The sequence below is a fragment of the Pelobates fuscus genome, chromosome 6, assembly GCF_036172605.1.
Source record: "Pelobates fuscus isolate aPelFus1 chromosome 6, aPelFus1.pri, whole genome shotgun sequence".
In the NCBI taxonomy this organism is placed as follows: domain Eukaryota; kingdom Metazoa; phylum Chordata; class Amphibia; order Anura; family Pelobatidae; genus Pelobates; species Pelobates fuscus.
This window is the reverse complement of record NC_086322.1, coordinates 118360894-118379819: the sequence shown is the minus strand read 5'-3', so window position 1 is coordinate 118379819 and position 18926 is coordinate 118360894. Positions and strand designations below refer to the sequence as shown.

General features: G+C 39.0%; 1 protein-coding gene across 1 annotated transcript in view; it reads right to left on the bottom strand.

The window, feature by feature from the left end:
- The window catches only part of LOC134614422 (probable ATP-dependent RNA helicase DDX60), a 118941-nt gene extending 101764 nt beyond the window's left edge, over positions 1-17177 (bottom strand). The window contains exons 1-5 of the mRNA XM_063458190.1: positions 16933-17177; positions 9844-9995; positions 7544-7619; positions 5247-5436; positions 588-926 (exon numbers count right to left, since the gene is read on the bottom strand). Coding sequence (XP_063314260.1) covers positions 588-926; positions 5247-5436; positions 7544-7619; positions 9844-9988 — 750 coding nt within the window. The 5' untranslated portion in view covers positions 9989-9995; positions 16933-17177. The remainder of the gene's footprint in view (positions 1-587; positions 927-5246; positions 5437-7543; positions 7620-9843; positions 9996-16932) is intronic.
- Between the last annotated feature and the right edge of the window lie 1749 nt (positions 17178-18926).

The following is an 18926-nucleotide window of genomic DNA, read 5'->3' as shown; positions in this document are numbered from 1 at the left end:
AGGATTATTGCATTATTCATCAACAGTAACTCTGTAATTGACATCTCATATAACTACTCATATAATTTACCTTGTTGTTTTCTAAAAAATAGAATCATTGACCATTTATGGAATCCTTAAACCGCACTATGGAAATGAAACATCCCTAGCCATCCCTAGCTTCTCACAAGGTACTACACATTTAAAAAGACTTGATAATCCTGTCACTGCTTATGAGTGTACATTGAAAAAGCATGATGTATTAAGATATTCATATCCCTCAAGTGTTTTTTTCATTTGTATAAATAAGAGTGTGCTTAGCAGTTGGGCATGCAATAGGGTCAAGGTGATGACTTTTTTGCTGCTTAGACAGATAGACAAGCAGATACATAGCTAAAAGGAAGACTAATACATGTTTTCATCTTTCTTAATTTACGTACATAATCTGAACCCAAATTCTAGCTATTCAAGTATTGGTATAGGTTTAATGTTACTATTTTGTATAATAGGTAATCCCTTGATGTTCTTTATGAATGTCTTAGTATATTCTAATACTTTATGTAAGCGGAGTTTCAGAAGATGCCATATTGGTTTCAAAATAAACTTACCTTTTTCATGAATGTATGGTGACGTATCTGAGAGTCAACGTAGTAGCCATACACTCTCAGGTGGTCATTTTCCTGTCCAGCAGTGAGCACAACATTTGTTTTGTTTCCCAGAGCATTAATGATTACCAGTTGTAAAAATAATGTTTGATGAACATTTATTCCTTCATCAGAAACCATTAAGAAATAGGGGCATTCTTCAAGAAGAAAGTTTTTCCATTCAGTTGATAATATACTTGGAAAGGTATGGACAACGGTATCTGTATTTTCTTTCAAGTGCAGTCTCAGCTGAGTACGCAAGCAAATGAGATCAGATTGGCCCATATACATATGTTCCATATCCTGCAGATAGAAAAAGATTGCAAATAAATACAACATTCTTTCATCAGTTTGTCAAGATATGCCAATACCATGTCTGACATCGTCAGCAAAAGTAAGAAAAATTGGTATGGTCAACATTTTCAACCCAATGGCTAGTCTGCTCAACCATTCCCCCTATCAATCCCCTCCCCACCCCTTGCCACTCCTAGCCATACATTTCTTTAAATAACTGTTTCTCTACTCTTTATGGCCCTTTTACATCCACCCCTGCAACAAGCCGATTTAATTCGAAGACTGCAGCTTAAACAGAGAGCTTTTGCCTCTTGTACTTAGTAATCGAGGCAGGGAGCAGCACCTCACAGAAGTCACTGTTCTAAAATAGTTTGACTAAATACAGAGGGGGCACCTGGCCACTAATGGCAACAATATCAATACAGGAATATGTAGTGCTGTGGTGCTTGGGGTGCGTCTTTTTTTTATTATTCTTTCTTATATTGAGACAGTGCTAATTGCTGTAAAGGATGGAATGGAAATGCATGAATAAAAGATAACATTCAATGTTTTGGTTGTCTTCAAGATTATACATAAATTCCTGCTACATCCGCCTCATTTTTTAATTATAAACAACATTTGACTCTAACATGACAGATGGAACTAAGCCGGCATTCTGTTTTTAGGCAAGACATGTCGGTGTGTAAATCGGTTGTTGCATGATTACATTCAAATTACAAGTTAGGCAAACCTGCTATCATCGCTGGGTTAAAAAACCCTCAGTTTCTTGTACATGAGTGATGGTAAATGCATGCTCTGTCTATGGTCATATTAGGCGTAATTAGTGTGCAATATAGACCATCCTAGGGCTGTAGTGGCAGTCTTGCATTTTATTTCTTGTTGCTACATGAGTAGCTAATCCCGCTGGAGGGGTGATGGTGCAGCTTAAATGGCCTTTTGTGCGTCATCTGATGCTAAGGGGAGTAAGTAAGAGGGCAGTGTGAAATACACATCTGATTGGGTTACCCCTAACCAAGGTGGTGGCGTATCCAGCCTTTGGTTATTGGCCTTATAAAAAACATAAAAGCATAACAGAAAATGAGAAACTATTTGGCACAACTGTGTAGGCTATGGATTCCTTGGGTGGTGACTGTCGTTTTGGTTTGTCAGTAGATTGTATGCTCACTCCTTTCAAGTTTCTGGCGCCCTGGAGGTGGCAGCTCACGGTGTGAATGGGGCTGTGTTGGAAGGGTCCCAGGAGCTGGTGGGCACTTCCGTAGATGTTCTCACGTTCTGATCTCCCATGCCCAGTGATGTTAGGAAGGTGGGTATGTCTGCCCCAGATTCTAGTGTGTGAACAGTCCTGTTATATGTCGCCAGCAAAGTTCCAGGGGAACCCCCATCTGTAGGCCACTCCAGCGGTTCTTAGTTGAGAGGTGACCTGAGCGAGGAAATTGCGCCAAAGTAGTGTGGCTCTTTTGAGGTCCTGAAAGAAGGTTAGGGATGTACCTTTAAAGGGCAATGACGTTTTGCCTTTTAGGGCCAGCATAATGTACGCCTTATCTTGAGAGGAGGTGCATCGGAGTATGACATCCTGTATCTGGTCAAGTTGAGCCTTGGGTGAGCCTGTTATGCGATATACCCTGTTGATGGACAGCTTTCTGGCAACTGAATTAGGTAGTATAGTCGTCAGCAGCCTTTGGGTATAGTGTGTCAGCTCTTCAGCTGAGATATTAGCGGGGACTCCTCTGTTCTTAACATGAATACGGCGCTGTCTATCTTCAAAGGCTGAAGGGTAGTACAGGCACGATAACTCCCTAACAGCGTAAAGTCCATCCTTTGTGTGTTGGAACATAAACTAGTCTATAACATTGTCCACCACAGCTATCTCTGGATCGGTTTTCCTATTTATTATGTATAATTATTTGCAAAGGGATTAAGGTCACCTCATTCAAAAATTAGGAGAAATTGATTTTCTACTGGCTTTCATAGCAGGACCGTCTTTACCATTCAAGGCACTGGCAATAAATATATGAGGGGTTACTTACTCCTGATAAACATATTTCACGTATGCATGAAGTTTGTTCAAATATATGTAAAATAACTCACGAGTTGTATTTGTATATTGTTTATATTGTATGTATACGTCCCTATGTTGTCTTATGATATATTTGACTGCATTGGACTTTCCATTAAATTCCAGCACAGTCAATCAATGTAAGTATTTCATTAAGATTCTATCTATATGAAATACTCAAATTTTGTAATATGGTGCTGGTGCCACTTTAAAAGAGCCACCCTTTAATAATTGTTTTCAACCTTCATTCTTTTGTTCACTAATACAATCTGTTGAAAAGGACACTCCAAAAAAAATAAAACACTGTTTAGCAGATATACTCCAATAAATACATGCATGCATTTAATTATGCAATTTTCATTGGGGTATATCTAAAAACAGCTTGCAAAACCTGCAGATTTCATATCTACAGTCTTTGGAAGTCCCCCCCTTCTAACCCTGTCCAGACTTTTCGTGGCTATTTAATCACAGACTTCCCAATGCAGGTCATTGCTTGCATCTTGAGTTTGGCTCCACTGAGCTAAACAAAGCAGGAAGTAACAGTTTTGGTTGTCTGTTTGACTACTTGGTGCGTGTAACCAGGTTAAAGGAACACTATAGGGTGGGTAACACAAGCATGTAGTCCTGATCCTACAGTGTTAAAAACACCATCTAGCCCCCCTAACCTCTCATTCCCCATAAATATAGTAAAATCTTACCTTTATTACAATCTGCTGCTGGCTCTGTCCCTGATCTGCCTGCTTGATGGACATCATCAGAAGTGTTGATCAAAGCCTATCACAATTCTTTTTTGCATAGGAAAGCATTGAATCGGCTGACACTGTCAGGGAGGCAAATCAGGGGCAGAGCCAGCACAAGCCAAACACAGGCCTGGCCAATCAGCATCTCCTCATAGAAATGTATTGAATAAATGCATCTCTCTGTGAGGAAACATTAGTGACCCCATGCACAGGGTGGATACACTGAATGGGAATATGCAGCACTGCCCCAGGAAGCACCTCTAGTAGCCATCTGAGGAGTGGCCAGCGGAGGGACCCTAGGCTGTAATGTAAACACTGCATTTTCTCTGAAAAAAAACTGTAAATCGCAAAAAGCCTGAAGGGAATGATTATACTCACAAGAACAAATACAATACATATTATGCAATGTAGTTGTTCCGGTGACTATATTGTCCCTTTAATTTATAAAAGTTCCAATTTATACTGAAATCTGCACTTTTTGTAAACTGAAAAAGAGGATGCTCTCTACACATAAAGCATTACAGCAAGATCCAGTGCTTTAGGTGTTTGGGGTGTTCCTTTAGCTATAGTAAAATACATTTTGTAAGCAACAGAGATTGGTAAAATATCGTTAAAATGAGAAAGGAAATGTGTTTTGTCTCTAAGGCTGCTTCATCTGAAATTCTATGTTGGCCTCATATTGATGATGTGTATTTCTTCACATTTAAATCTCACAAGTGTTTTTTTTTTTTTTAAACTAAAAGTTTCACAGGTTTCTACAACATGACCCTATACCTTTCGCAATGTTTCCTATTTTCACAAAGCAACTTCCTTACTAGATATATTCTAAGTGTATGCACAGCCCAGCAAATGAGAGATACATGTGAGCTAAGCTGCTGACATAACTCCACTTCAAAGTGGATCACAGTTCTTTTACTTTCCCTTTAACTCATGCTATTGAAAGCTGCAACGTATTTTATTTTTGTTTAGCAAAACTTAAGAGATTTAGATAAAGATAAAATGCAGCATACCTTAGTGTGACCTCATTTGGTGTATTGTACGCACTACTGGAGACCGTATCTCCAGAAGGATATTAATACTTTTGGAGAGACCTCAGAGAAGGGCTACTAAACTGGTTCATGGATTGCAGGATAAAACTTACCAGGAAAGGTTATAGGATCTTAACATGTATGGCTTGGAGGAAAGATGAGACAGGGGGGATATGATAGAAACATTTAAACACATAAAGGGAATCAACACAGTAAAGGTGGCGACTATATTTAGAAGAAGAAAAACTACCACAACAAGAGGACATAGTCTTACATTAGAAGGGCAAAGGTTTAAAAATATCAGTATTACTTTACTGAGAAGGTAGTGGATGCATGGAATAGCCTTAGTTTAAGAATGCATGGGATAGCCATAAGGCTATCCTAGATAAAAGAGACTAATGAAAGTATTTAGAAAACTGGGCAGTTTAGAAGGGCCAAATGCCATCACATTCTATATTTTTATGTTTACAATGTTTTAATAAAAAAAAAAAAAAAATGTACCAACCTCAAAGAAAATAACCACATATATGGCCCCCTTGTTTTTCATGTTTAGTAAAAAACGCTCTAGCAGGAAAAAGAAATGCAAATCTTGCCCTTTTTTCAAAGTTTCATCTCTAATACAAGTGATCAGCAAAGAATCTCCATCAATCAAAAAGAACTCTGATTCAACATAATCATTTAGAAGACTGGCATATCTGCAAGAGAAAACCAAAAATATTTGTAAAAAGTCTCTCAAAGTAGTTTAACTATAACATGTCACTGTAATTTACATATATACTTTTCCACATATAATTGTATTTAAGCCTGGAATTGAATGGGTTAAAGTCATGTTTAATGGAGATCATAATAGCTCATAATAGCTCATAATAATGAAGAGGGAAAAAATAATTTACCGAAAAGCAAGTGCACAACTACTTCTTGTAATTTGAGACACTGCTATATGAATCATGGTATAAACAAAATAGCATACGTTGAACAAGATCCAAATAAAATATTACAGAACCTTATATTAAATAATATTTCTTTCTAAAATGCTCCAGATTGTGTTAGCGAGGATATCTAAAATAAACATGACACTTAGTTAACCAACAACATGAGACCACGAGAGGATGATAGCTTATGATATAATCAGGAGTTCCACAGCTCTATGAGCCTGGGCTATTCTAACAAATGAGGCTCTGCCAACAGATTGCGCAATTCTGTTGCAATCAAGCCTCTCTCCCATCCTAGGAGACATTCATGAGTTTAATTTGTTTCATTTACGAGAGGGGGCCTTTTTCTGTCCACTCTTGAATTAGTAATTAAACTGCCCCCTTCCTTTTCCATCAGCAGGCTAATGCACTGTCTACTACATTAGCCTGCCATTTCAGCCATCCCACAAATAAGAGATCTGCCGATTTGCGCCCACTTACTGTTTTCATTGTTGTGTGAAGTATATAGAGAAACCTGGCAGATGATTTAAAAGGTTTCTCCAAGAGCCATAACTATGTCAGTCATTTGAAGAGGTCGTGGTGCTTGCAGTCTGTATGTGCAGCAATTTGTTATGAAACACTGCACATACAGGAGTTAACCCTGGCTGCGTAAAAATGGCATCAAATCCCAGCATGCACAGCTTGCTGCAACAGATAGCCAATTGCAGCCTGGCCCCCCTTTGTGTCACCCCTGTCCTCTCCTCAGCTGGTCCTCCCTTAGCTCCCTCTCGCTTCAGCAAAAAGTAGTTCAGGATCAGAGAGCGCCTCATTGCAGGAAAGAAAAGATAGGTTTATGCATTGTTTCATTTATTTGTGGGCGGGGCGAAATGGTGGACGACCACAGAACTGGTTACTACATTTCAAAACCAAGGTTTTTTGGTTGGAGTAACCCTTTGAGCTAGTCTGGGAATGAAGGGAAACTAGGAAGGGACGTTTTACTTGGGTAGTGATGGACATCCGTGTGGGGCATATTATTTAATTTGTGCCCGGGGAATAAGCATCTCCTGGTCCTGTGTTAGGTTAAGTACATGTATTAGGGTTTTGTTTATAACAAAAGTTTTAGGTATGTCTGTAATCTGTGTCCATGATACAGACAATTACCATGTAAATATATTTTTAGTATGGCTTACTTAATGGTCAGCTATACCAGATTTGTTAGGTCATGGCCACAGCAGATTTGCAGCTCTAGCAGTGGCAAACCACATCTGGAAATGTATTGTGTGAGTAAGATGCTATATTATACCAGCATGTTAAAAGTTAGCATGCCATCTTTGGATGTGAGTGGAAGTTGAGAAGTGGTGGGTCAGTATCAAAATACTTTCACATGGTGTTCCTGCAAAGGTTAAATAGTAAAATCCCTCTTCCACCTGGCCATATGCATGGAGGAGGAAACCCTGTTATGTGAGAAAGAGATGCAAGGAGTCTCAAATGGTGTGAGAAGATGAATTTTAGTCAAGAGGGCTTATTTGACAAGGCAGACCTAGTGAAGTAGAGGGTTTCACTATAGGTAAGGATTAAATAAAATATATGATTCTCAGAAGTGTGCTCATTTGTACAATGATACTCCTCCCCATCCACCTAATATGTAAGAGGGACAAGCAAGAGAGATCTTTTGTGATCATTAGTAATTGTGATCGGAAGTTGGAACTGTAGAGGCAGGGGTGTATATTTTAGAAAAAAACATTTAATTCTTTAGAAATCTTTTGATTTTATCAGAGTTTAGACTCTGCACAAATAGTTCTATTTGTATCACATTATAAAGCATGCTCTTTTGTGTAACATATAGATTATCAGAAGTACATACATCTCCATGAAGATTGTAAATACTCACAGGGCTTTTGAAAGTTGGGATGTGACAAACTCATGCATCTTATCAAGGAATCCTTTATTTTTCTTCACTTCTACATCTACAGGAAATATATATAAGAAGTGTATTTGCATACATCAAAAAGAAAAAAAGTAAGCACCTCCATAATCACAGTTTATAGATGCACATAGTTTGAAAATAATTAAAAAAACAAAAAATGAATGGGTACTCTAAGCACACAAACAACTTTAGCTTAATGACGCAGTGTTGGTGCATCAGTCATGACCCGGCAGTGTCACTGCTCAATTCTTTGCTATTTAGGAGATAAATCGCTTTGGTTACATAGCCCTAGGCACAGATGCCTTGGTTGAGAATTACACAGCCTTCTTAAAACACATCCTGAAAAGGATTCTGTTTTTATAACTTCCCTTCTAACACATGGTCTTTAAAATTCCTTATCTCCTGCTCTGTTCATTGCATGTTAGAGCCTGCAAAGGCCTCCTGTTTGTGAGTAAAGTTTAATCAAAAGAGGACTCATCTGCCCAAATACAAAATAAATTTTAAAAAAATGTTTTAGTAGACATACCACAAATGAACTTGTATACATTTAATTATGCATTTTTTCATTGGGGGTATATATAAAACCGCTTGCAAAAGCTGCAGATCTCTTTGCAAGCCTTCCCCTTCTTTAATCCCAAAAAAATGAGGTTATAAAAAAAACAGCTTACAAAAACAAAAGCTCTATTGTCTGAAGCCTCTGCAAGGCCTCTCCTTCTAACCATGCCAGTGGCACAAACTAAGTAGAGTGGGCCCTGGTGCAAGCTTTTTTGGGCAGCCCCTATTGCAAACGTGGTCAAAAGGTAGATTCCCATCAATTGTACAACTCCAGCAATGCTTTGACAGCTGAGGCTCTACCTTTTGACCACCTTTGCAATGGGGGGTGCCCAAAACAAATCTTGCACCAGGGCCCACTCTACCATTTTCCCATGCTTGCAAGGTTGTATTTAGCATTGAGCAGAGTTTGTGTGTTTGAATGTAAGCATGTTTTTGTATGAAGTATATTTGTGTGAATGTATTGTTGGAGTTTGACTGCAACCATGCATTTATGTGTAGTGATGGTTTTTGAATGCAGAGGTATGTTTAAATATATTTTTTGGTGTTTGCATGAAGGTACAGTAATAGTTTAATAAATAATGGTGCATGTGCTCAACACTGTTTTTACAATGTAAAAGGGAATGAGGTAATTCTAATACATAACAACCATAGCACAAGCAAAAGAACAGTGCAGCTAGAGTGACATCTCTCCCATCCATTTCACTCAGCTAGCAGTAACATTTCAAATTGAAAATTGCTAAAATACAAATATATGACCCTAAGGGAAAAATCTCAAAAAAGTCAGTGAATAATTTCAAATGAATGCAAGCTAGGAAATCATGAGCATTAACTTTGTAAAGTAATACAATGTGAGCAGGATGTAGATAGACCGGGGAACTGAGCACTGAAATAGCAGATGAAAGTTAATGTCGGAAAATGCAAAGTTATGCACTTCAGAGTAAAGAATACACATACAACTTACACCCTAAATAGTAATGAATTGTTGTAGGCAACAAGGTGTAATGTTAATTAGCAGTTGCTAAGGTTAGTAAGGTATTGTCATGTATAAAAAGGGTCATTAATTCACGGGATTAAAATATAATTTTGCCTCTTTATAAATCACTGGTAAGACAACACCTTGAAAATGCAGTGCAATTTTGGGCCCCTGTTGTAAAGAAGGATATTACGACACTAAAATAAAGTGTACAGGTGGGCTACAAAATTAATAAAAGGAATGGGACATTTTAGTTATAAAGAAAAGTTAACAAATGTAAATTTGCTTAGTTTTGAAAAACAGCACCTCAGATGGGATATGATAGCATTACACAAATATATTTGGGCCAATACATACCATTGTCTGAAAATCTGTTCATAAACAGGACTATACATGTCCACACATTTAGACGAAGAAAGGTGATTTAGTCTTAGATAAAGGAAATAGCTTCTTACAGTAAGAACAATAAGGATGTGGAATTCTATGCCCGAAGAGGTAGTTTTATCAGTCTACACAGATGTTTAAACAGCAATTGGATAAATACTTGCAAAAACATAATACTCATGAATATAATTTTTTATTTGTGGGGTTATAGCTTCTTGATCCAAGCACATATCTGATTGTCATTCTGCGGTCAAGTAGAATTGATTTCCTAGTTATTTGCAAAATTGCAAAGTGCTTCAAAGTGGACTAAGTGAACTAATTAATAATGATAAATTAATAATTATTGTATCACCTGAAATTTGGTGTATAGTGGTTGCAATGCTTTCACTGTCACTGTCACTTTCACAGGAAGAATCCGTTTCCAAGAAATCACTGTCTGTTGAATCTGTATCACTGTTCAGAGTATCTTCTCCAGGGCCAGATTTTTCCGAAGCCATGATTTGCCTAAAATGCATGTATAATACACAATATTCATTTGTGAAATTATATAAGTGCAATTAGCAGACAGACATATTTATGACTATAATTGTATAAATAAACTGCAATCAGTTCATAACAACACAAATTTTATCAAGATTAGGCTACAAAGAAATACACAATCAATGGTCAATGACTTCACACAAACAAAAATGTTAATCGTGTCACTGCTAATCAACATATAACGCATGCAGACATGATCAACTGGTTTACTTGACGTTTAGCCAGATAGTCTGACCATCTTTTTATTGTTGGGTCTAAACAAAAAGGATCACTGTTGTATAACCAAGTATAACAGCCCTATTATTCAATCAGATTTGCAATTCTCATATTTACTAACAGTAAATCGAATCACAATTTGGTCATTTTGAACAATTAAGCATCCTAAGTGTCTCAGCTCCATTATGTGTCTGGTTTAAAATTTTCAGTGATTGCTTGCAAATCCTATATAAAATACTGTATTTGCATGTTTACCAAGCACTGAAGTGCTTATTCAGTGAAGTCCGAATGGACTCAAATAGGGCACAATGATTGGGCTGCATGCAGGGCTATTCGGACTGCAAAATCTGAACATTGTTCATGCTAATCAACAATGAGAATTTTGCAAATCAGGCCCTGAATTTGGTCCAAATGTCAGCAACAACTACCACCAGTCCAAATGCTTTAAATCCAGGCCCAGCTTTTCTAAAAAAAAAAAAATCCAAGCTAGTAAGGATTCCTCTGTTTAGAATAAAAAATGAGGGAGCAGTTTAGTAGCTGGTTTCCCTAATTTGAAAACCTGATGTGGGATTTTCCTACTTTGGATTATAAATTAGGGCACTGTTTAGTAGATGACCCCCTAATTTAGTACCCTTAAGTGGGATTGCCTATTCAAGGATACCAAATTAGTTTGCTGTGAAAAGCGCCGCCTCGCCAGTAAAGTTATGTCACATGAAGAGAAGCGCCTATCATGCCCTGACAACAGCATAAAAAAACTATGTATTTTTTTATAAAGGTACCTATGCTCAGTATACATGGCCCAATGGATTTAACCCTTTAAGCATACCAGTTACTTATTCGGAGATGGTCATAAAGTTATCACAACTTCTTACCATAAAAAAACATTGGGCCAGACTTAAAATATGCGGACATTTATTTTTAAATTTAAAAATGTAGCATTTTTGCTGTGCAAGTGAATACAAATAAGTTTACATTGCCACAATAGCGTAGACAAGCAGTCATAGTTTCCGACATGTTCAAACAGGAATATTGGAATTTGTTGAATATGCACAATTTAAAAAATATATAATAATTAGGTAAGCATGCATGTATTAAAGGGAAACTAGTTCTAGGAATATTATAGTGCTGCCTCTCCCTTGCCCTCCCACCCCATGTTGAAAAGGTTAAAAACCCTTTTGTCACTTACTTGATTCCAGCACTAATGTCCCTCGGTGCTGGGTTAGGCTCTGTCTTTGCTCCTCCTCCGCCAACGTCATCCTGGGGGAGGTAATGTGCATGCGCGGCAAGCACCGTGATCACATCAGGACTACCCATAGAAAAGCATTGAATCAATGCTTTCCTATGGAATTTTAGCTGACACTGGATGTTCTTATGCAGAGTGTGAGGACATCCAGCATCAGTTAGTCAACCAAAAGTCGCTTAACCACCAGGAAGTGCCTCTAGTGGCTGTCTGGTAGACAAGAACTAGAGGTGGAGTTAACCCTGAAAGGTACGCTTTGCAGTTTATCAATATCTGCAATAACTACTATTACAGGGTTAAGTTGACAGGATCATTACACTCATCCAATGAGCTGAAGTTGTCTGGGTGCCTGTATTGTCCCTTTAATGATAAACTGATAGTAAATACTTTATTGAATATTTTGAACACACAATGCAAGTTCAAAAACCCAATAAACACAAATGACACAAAAAGTGCCAGAGGCTATTACCAATAGAATCACAATATGCCACTTGCACAGAGGCCTCTATTGAGAGATAGAAATGTATAAATCTACATCCTCAACGTTTCGGCACCTAACAGTGTGCCTTTCTCAAGGGACATCATGGTAGGGATACCTCTTTAGGACAGCACCCTCTTTTTTTTTTTTTACCAACCCTTACCAACGTGTGTTTGATTAATAATAAACTGAAACTTGAAACATAGATGTTGAGAAGCATATAGACATGAGATTAACACATAAAAGGGTACTTCTTGGTCATAATGCACAATGATGATACAGCACTGCTTCTGCATAGGGCTATTCTGAATAAAACATGCTAAAAACACCCCAATGTGCTGTGAAAACACATTGTAAGGGTAACAATCCAGGTTATCTAAGTATACAAAGTCTATAAAACAGATAAACTATGTAACTAAGGTAAACATTGTGTCAAATCTCCTTAGCTTCTCAAGCACCATCAGTTACAGTGAAACTATAATGGAAAAAAATGCTTACCCTACGGGAAAAAAAACAACAGCACAATGTATAGATGAAATGTCATGTTTAGGGAGTGACAGTTTACCTGAAAAGGACGGCTAAAGGCATCCAGACTAATAACTTTTAGGGACGTGGTTTGGGTGCAGTGGCACTCTAAAACATTGCCATTTAGTAGATACTGCAGTGTCATTATTTCAGGGTTGACCCACCGCAATTGGCTGTGTTCTTGGTAGCCGCCAGAGGTGATCTTCAAGAGGTGAATAAAGTAGTTTATGGATTTTATTCAAAAGTGAACGCTATATGTTTGGATTTTGGAGTCAATACTTTAGCAACAAAGACTTCTGTCTTAATTTAACAAAATGTACATATGTATATAATTATTTTACCAAATAAAATGTACAAAATAAAAATTTGAAAAATAAAATTTAAAGGAACACTTTACAAATATATATTCCTAATGCTATAGTGCCCTAGTGTTTGCCAGGCTTAATTTTTTCATGATGATTTTACTATCACAAAATAAGACAAATGAGTAAAACTACTAACACAAAAAAGGTGCATTTTCATCTTGAAGGATTTTTTTTATTCTTTAAAGGAACCCTACAGTGTCAGGAATAGAAGTGTGTATGTATTGTTGCAAAAACACTGTTTAGGTGACATTTAAAAAGGTGATTTTACCAACATTTCTTTCAGCGCTGCGCCATTTTCGCAGTGGCTGCCTCTGTCTCGTCTCCGTGGCTGAGATCATCATATTTGACAATCTCAGCTAATCAAATGCTTTCCCATAGGAAAGCATTGGGAGGCTATATTGCATGCATGTCAAAAGGCTGAGTTGCGCCAATCAGCATTTCTTTATAGAGATGTATTGAATCAGTAAAACTATTTGGGGAACATTCAGCACCTCCACGCAGAACATAGAGACACTAAACGTCAGTGCTGCACACTGTGCATCACTGACCAAGGAGGCACCTCCAGTGCCATTCTGAGTAATTGCCAGTAGAGGTGTTCCTAGGCAGTAATGTAAACTCTGCCTTTTCTCTAAAAATGAAAAAAGCCTGCAGGGACATACTATACACACCAGAACAACTACATTAAGCTGTAGTTGTTATAGTGCCACTTAAAAAAAATAAAATAATAATAATAATAAAAAAAAAAAAGAAAAAAGGAAGACCTGTTTCAGAAAATCTGCCATTCTGAGTGAGGCAGAAACTTTTGCTATATAAAAGGCGCACTCTTGCACTTCTCTTTTTATACACTGACAGCACCACTATTTAAAGCACTATAGTGGCAGGAATATAAAGTATTTGTAACACTAGAATGTCCCTGTCCCTGATTTAAAATGTCGTCCCCCTCCCTCCCCAAGCATGAAACTGTTAAAAATTATTTTTGCTCTTTCCTGTTTCTAGCATTGAGGCTCCCTTAGTGCTGGCGAGGTCTCCTCATTCTGTGATGCCATGGCAATGATGGAACCTGATGTACACGCTCGGCGAGTGCCGTGAGCACCTTAAATATTACCTAAAGGAAGGCATTGAATCAGTACTCCCCTGTGGGAAATTTGAAGATGTTAAACATCCTCACGCAAAGCAGGAGTTCGGCTAACGTTTGTTAATGGAGTAAAACTCCATTACGCACAAGGAGGTGTCTCTAGTGGAGCCAGTAGAAATGGACATAACCCTGCAATGTAAACATTCTCTGAAACTGTTTTACATAATGTTTTACATTAAAAAATTAAGGGGAGACATGGGAATTGCTTCCATTCGTGTAGAATTGCAGGATATAGAGGAGACTCCCTCAGCGCGGTGGATGCACTCCCCCCATAGCTCCTGGCGACTGACACTACTCGGTTCTAAGAAGATCTCACTTAGAAATACCCCCTTAGCATTCTTCTAACTACTTCTGTAACAATTTTGAAAACATTCCAAGTATTATGACTGTTGTATAAAAGAGAGCCTACCGGGGCAGAGTCTGACCGCCAAGCTAAACAGACGTGTGGGAAGGAGCTCCTGTTGGGTGACCGGAAAATAAGGCAATATAGATGGCTATACAGCCCAAGGACCCAACAGAGTGCACTACCCACGTCGGGGGTGCACCAGGGAATCGGGGGGTACCTCTTTGGAGCCTGTTGGGGTGCATAGACCGAACTGCAACCTGAGGCCTGCAGGAGTTGGAGCAGGGGAGAGGCGGCCGCTCTCTTCGACACCAGGTACCCAAGAATCGATACCGACTTCCTACCCCCCCCTGGACCGGCGGGGGTAATCCCGGTCTCCACTAGACAGGCGGGATAACGCCAAAAGCAACTGGGAGCCTGGATAACTGGCAGAAGCACACGTCAGCCGGAGCGTGTCCAAGAAAGCTACAGAAACAGAACGCGAGCCCCTGGAGGCCCTGGACCAGCTCTGCTCAACCTTCTATGAGATGCTGTGTGACAGGGGTATGCCCAACCTTCATGCGGCTCGGGCGGTGGCCTCGTGGATTCGCACGGTGACCCGCCGACGCCACTATGGAACCCCACTGCGGGCCCACTGCGGGCCTTCGGGGCAGCTGTCCAACCACGTAAGCCCCGACACACAAGAGGACGAGAAGCGGAGCTCGCCGACCCGGGCACACACATCAGCCTCCACAAACGTGGTAAGGAGAATGCCAAGCAGCCCAAAAGTCCCTGCAACATGCCCGAGCACGGCACTTCAGACCACCGAACCACCATACCACGACCCAGTGCTGGAGCCAACCACCGTGTGACGGCACAAGAGGCAACTCAGCTACACAGAGCCGGGGACCGACATGGAACAGGAGAAAAGTAGTCTGTTTCTCATTTTGGTTCTGGGGCGAAAAGTAGTCCGTTTCTCATTTTGGTTCTGGGGCGTCTGCGGTGCTCTACGTGGCGGTACCAGCGCTAGCCCGGAATCAGCCAATAAGAACAACTCCACAACATGGCCCATGTGTGGGGTTGGCTGATTCCGGGCTAGCGCTGGTACCGCCACGTAGGGCACCGCAGACGCCCCAGAACCAAAATGAGAAACGGACTACTTACATAAGCTGTTGTTGTTTACGTTGCTAAGCTATACTCTCACGCTATCTATCGCACCAGCGTTATTGCTAGAGGCAACTCTTTCCTGATAATCATATGTACTCTCACACCCACTAGCAATGTCCCTGAACAGCCGGCTACTGGCCAACCCCATGCCAACTAGCCTGCATGTCTGGCGGCACCTTCTTAAGAGCACACTCATAAACAAAACCTATTATATCATATACCTAACTAGCCTAACATGTTTATTACTCACGGTAACCTACTAATCTTGCAACATATTAGAAAGTTTACACCTGTTTAAAATCTTCAAATTGAGCTTACTTACACACACATACACGCACGCATGCCCTCTACACCTTGTCCACCGACTCTTCAACTATGTGATGTGTTGGGAACTTTAAGCTTGCTTATACTATCATAATATAAAAATATGCAATGTTTCTAATGCCATTGTCTCACTGAGAGGTCAATGTACATGCTGTTGTGGTGTTATTAAGTCGATTTGTACCTGCATGCATAACAAAAATAAAGAATAAAAAACAAATTAAAAAAAAGAGAGCCTACCCTCCTAATAAACAGAGCAGAGTTTGACCTTAAAAAAAATTAAAAAAAAAAATTAAGGGAACAGGGACACTGCACCTAGACCACTTCAAGGAGATAACGTTTAAAGGGCCTATAGCAGGGATAGGCAACCTTCAGCACTCCAGATGTTGTGCACTAAATCCCCCATAATGCTCTTACTGCCATAATGATGGCAAAGCATCATGGGAGGTGTAGTTCAAAACATCTGGAGTGTCAAACGTTGCCTATGCCTGGCCTATAGAGTACCTTTAAAATAAAAGAAAATAATGGCAGAACAAACTGTTGGGAGGGGAGCAAACAGTAATATTGTATGGTAAATTGAAGGAAACACAACAAAATTGTGGTGTGGTGTGCATACAACCGCACCTTTACTGTTTTTTTGTATAAACCCTTAATGTTCCTATTTATTTTCTTCATTTGCAAGGTTGGCCTCTGCATTTCCATATCTGATTGGACTATGAAGTAAATTGCTTAATCCTTTATATAAATGTACAGGAAAACACAGCATCTCGTGAAACACGTGTTAATCTTTAGTCTTTCATTCAATTGTGTAAATTTCAGAAAAGTGGCAGTTGCACTTTAAAAACATACAAAATTACAAATATACTGTATATACGCCTTTGTTGAAAAAATCGGCTGTTAATATCTACATTATGTAATAAATGCATTAGTAAAAAAAATAATATGAATGGGGCTCTTACATAACTAAGGTTTGGTTTAATTTTGTTTGCCGATAAAAAAAAAGATTTTTTTTTTTTTTTTTACAGGAAGTAAAAAAAAAAAAGGATGTACGTAATCCAAAAGGTTAGACTCACTGCCCCACAGTTTGCATTTTTCTGAATAACCCAGAGCAGTTTTGTTTTCGTTTACTTACAGTGTGCAGGCAGGAGTACAGGAAAACAAACCGGCAGCGCTCTGAATTATCTTCCAGCAATCAAAGACAATGCGTTGGCTTCAACAATAGTCTGTAAAAGGAGCGGGGTTTGCGCAGCTAGATTCTAAGAGGGGTAGTTTCGATTCTCCGGTCCTGACTCATGCTGTCATGTGTTCCACAGATCTTTGTCTGCTGAGAGAATCATGGCGATAGAATGGAGTTCCTGTACGACACTGTACTGGCTGCCACAGGCACATTGCTCCTCCTCCAATCTCGCTGGTCGCTTTCTCATATACAGAAAGGAAACAGGAAATCCATCCAGAGAAGGGGGTCTTTTACAAAAAGCATGTTGGCTAGGATTTTCCTGCTAACAGGCATGATAAACACAATCTATATATAATAATCTCTCTATGCTGTAAAATGATTGACACGACAAGGAAAGGGCTTTTTTTTTTTTTTTTCTCATTTCTAAAATCAGAGAGGATATTTGCTAACAATTCTGCTAGGTTAATTATATTTTTTAGATGAAATCCGATTCTCTATCATTTAAGATCAAATTGTAATTTAACCCATAATATGTTCCATGGCTTAAATTGAGAAAAAAATAAATGTATTTAACCATTTATTTATTTATTTGTTTATAAAATATTTCACCAGGAAGGATACATTGAGATTTCTTTCGTTTTCAGATATGTCCTGGACCCACAAAACATTGCATAGTTACAATAGGATAAAATATTACAAATTGAATACATTAAACCCACATTCTTGACTTAATGTATGTTATGTCATAAATTGGTTACACAGAAATACATAACGTAAACATTTTTCAATTAATTGCTACAAGTGCTTTCAAAATTAAAATGAATACTGCCTCTCTGCGCTTGTATTTGTCATTTTCATTGAGTGCTCCGGTTTTGCGGCAAATTATAATGCAAACGTCAAAATTGACTCTTAATTAGCCACACTGTGACTATAACTTTGAATCATTTTTCCAGATCGGCTATTTTTGCGCAACGTTTGCAGTTCAGATTTAAATTCACTATAATTAAGAATTTAGTGACTAAACCTCAAAAAAAAAATTGTTTTTTTAAATCAAATTCTCTGTTTATTGAATTTGCAGACATATTATAAACAGGCATTGTTTGTAGTGTGCAAAGTACGAGCAACCACCTAGTACACAAGTAATAAAACATGACAGTATTATAGTATTTAATCTGGGTTAGCAAAGTTTTCCAGTATAGCCAATTAAAGTTATGAGCTATTCAAGACTGCGAGACTACTAAGGAGTGTTGGGACAAGCCATCTAGAGCCGCCATGCAACTGCATAACTTAAATACTTTAGCAAAGGAAAGTTTTCGCTGATATAGTGCCTCTGCGTGAGACAGTGGCGTACACACAACCCATGGGGCCCCAGTGCGAAACTGATCTGTGGACCCATGGATTCTTGAGCCCGTAGTTCAGCTATAGTTCACCTCACTGCCAAAGCTAATCTGGTAACCATTTTGTTTTGTACCCTCGTAATCACATTTCAAGGTTTTGATAGCAACCAGATCCATGGCTCAAGTGGAACATCAATAACTAAATTTAGACACTAATCTAGCCACTTCCCCATAACACACAAGGGCAGTGCCACCACAGGTGGATATATGTTTCCCTTCTCCCACATTGTTCCAACAGAGATCAGAATCCGAGCAACCAATTTAGGAGAGTCTAATAAGTGTGAGGCACCATCATAGAAGAGCTTTATATGCTTCCATCCTTTCCTGCACCAACCTCAGTCACTTCCCCTGGCACCTACCATGGCCTCAGATCCTGTTTGAGTAGTTTTAGCCCTTTTTTAACCTGGCTATGTCTGCAGCACTAGAGGGCTGGACGTCTTCTGTGGCTATTGCCTGTGCTTCACATGAGGCAGATTGCTTATCAGCTGGGTATAAAACTCTCCCCCTCCTGAGAACATTGTCAGCTCTTTGATTCTGGTTAACTTGTGTAGT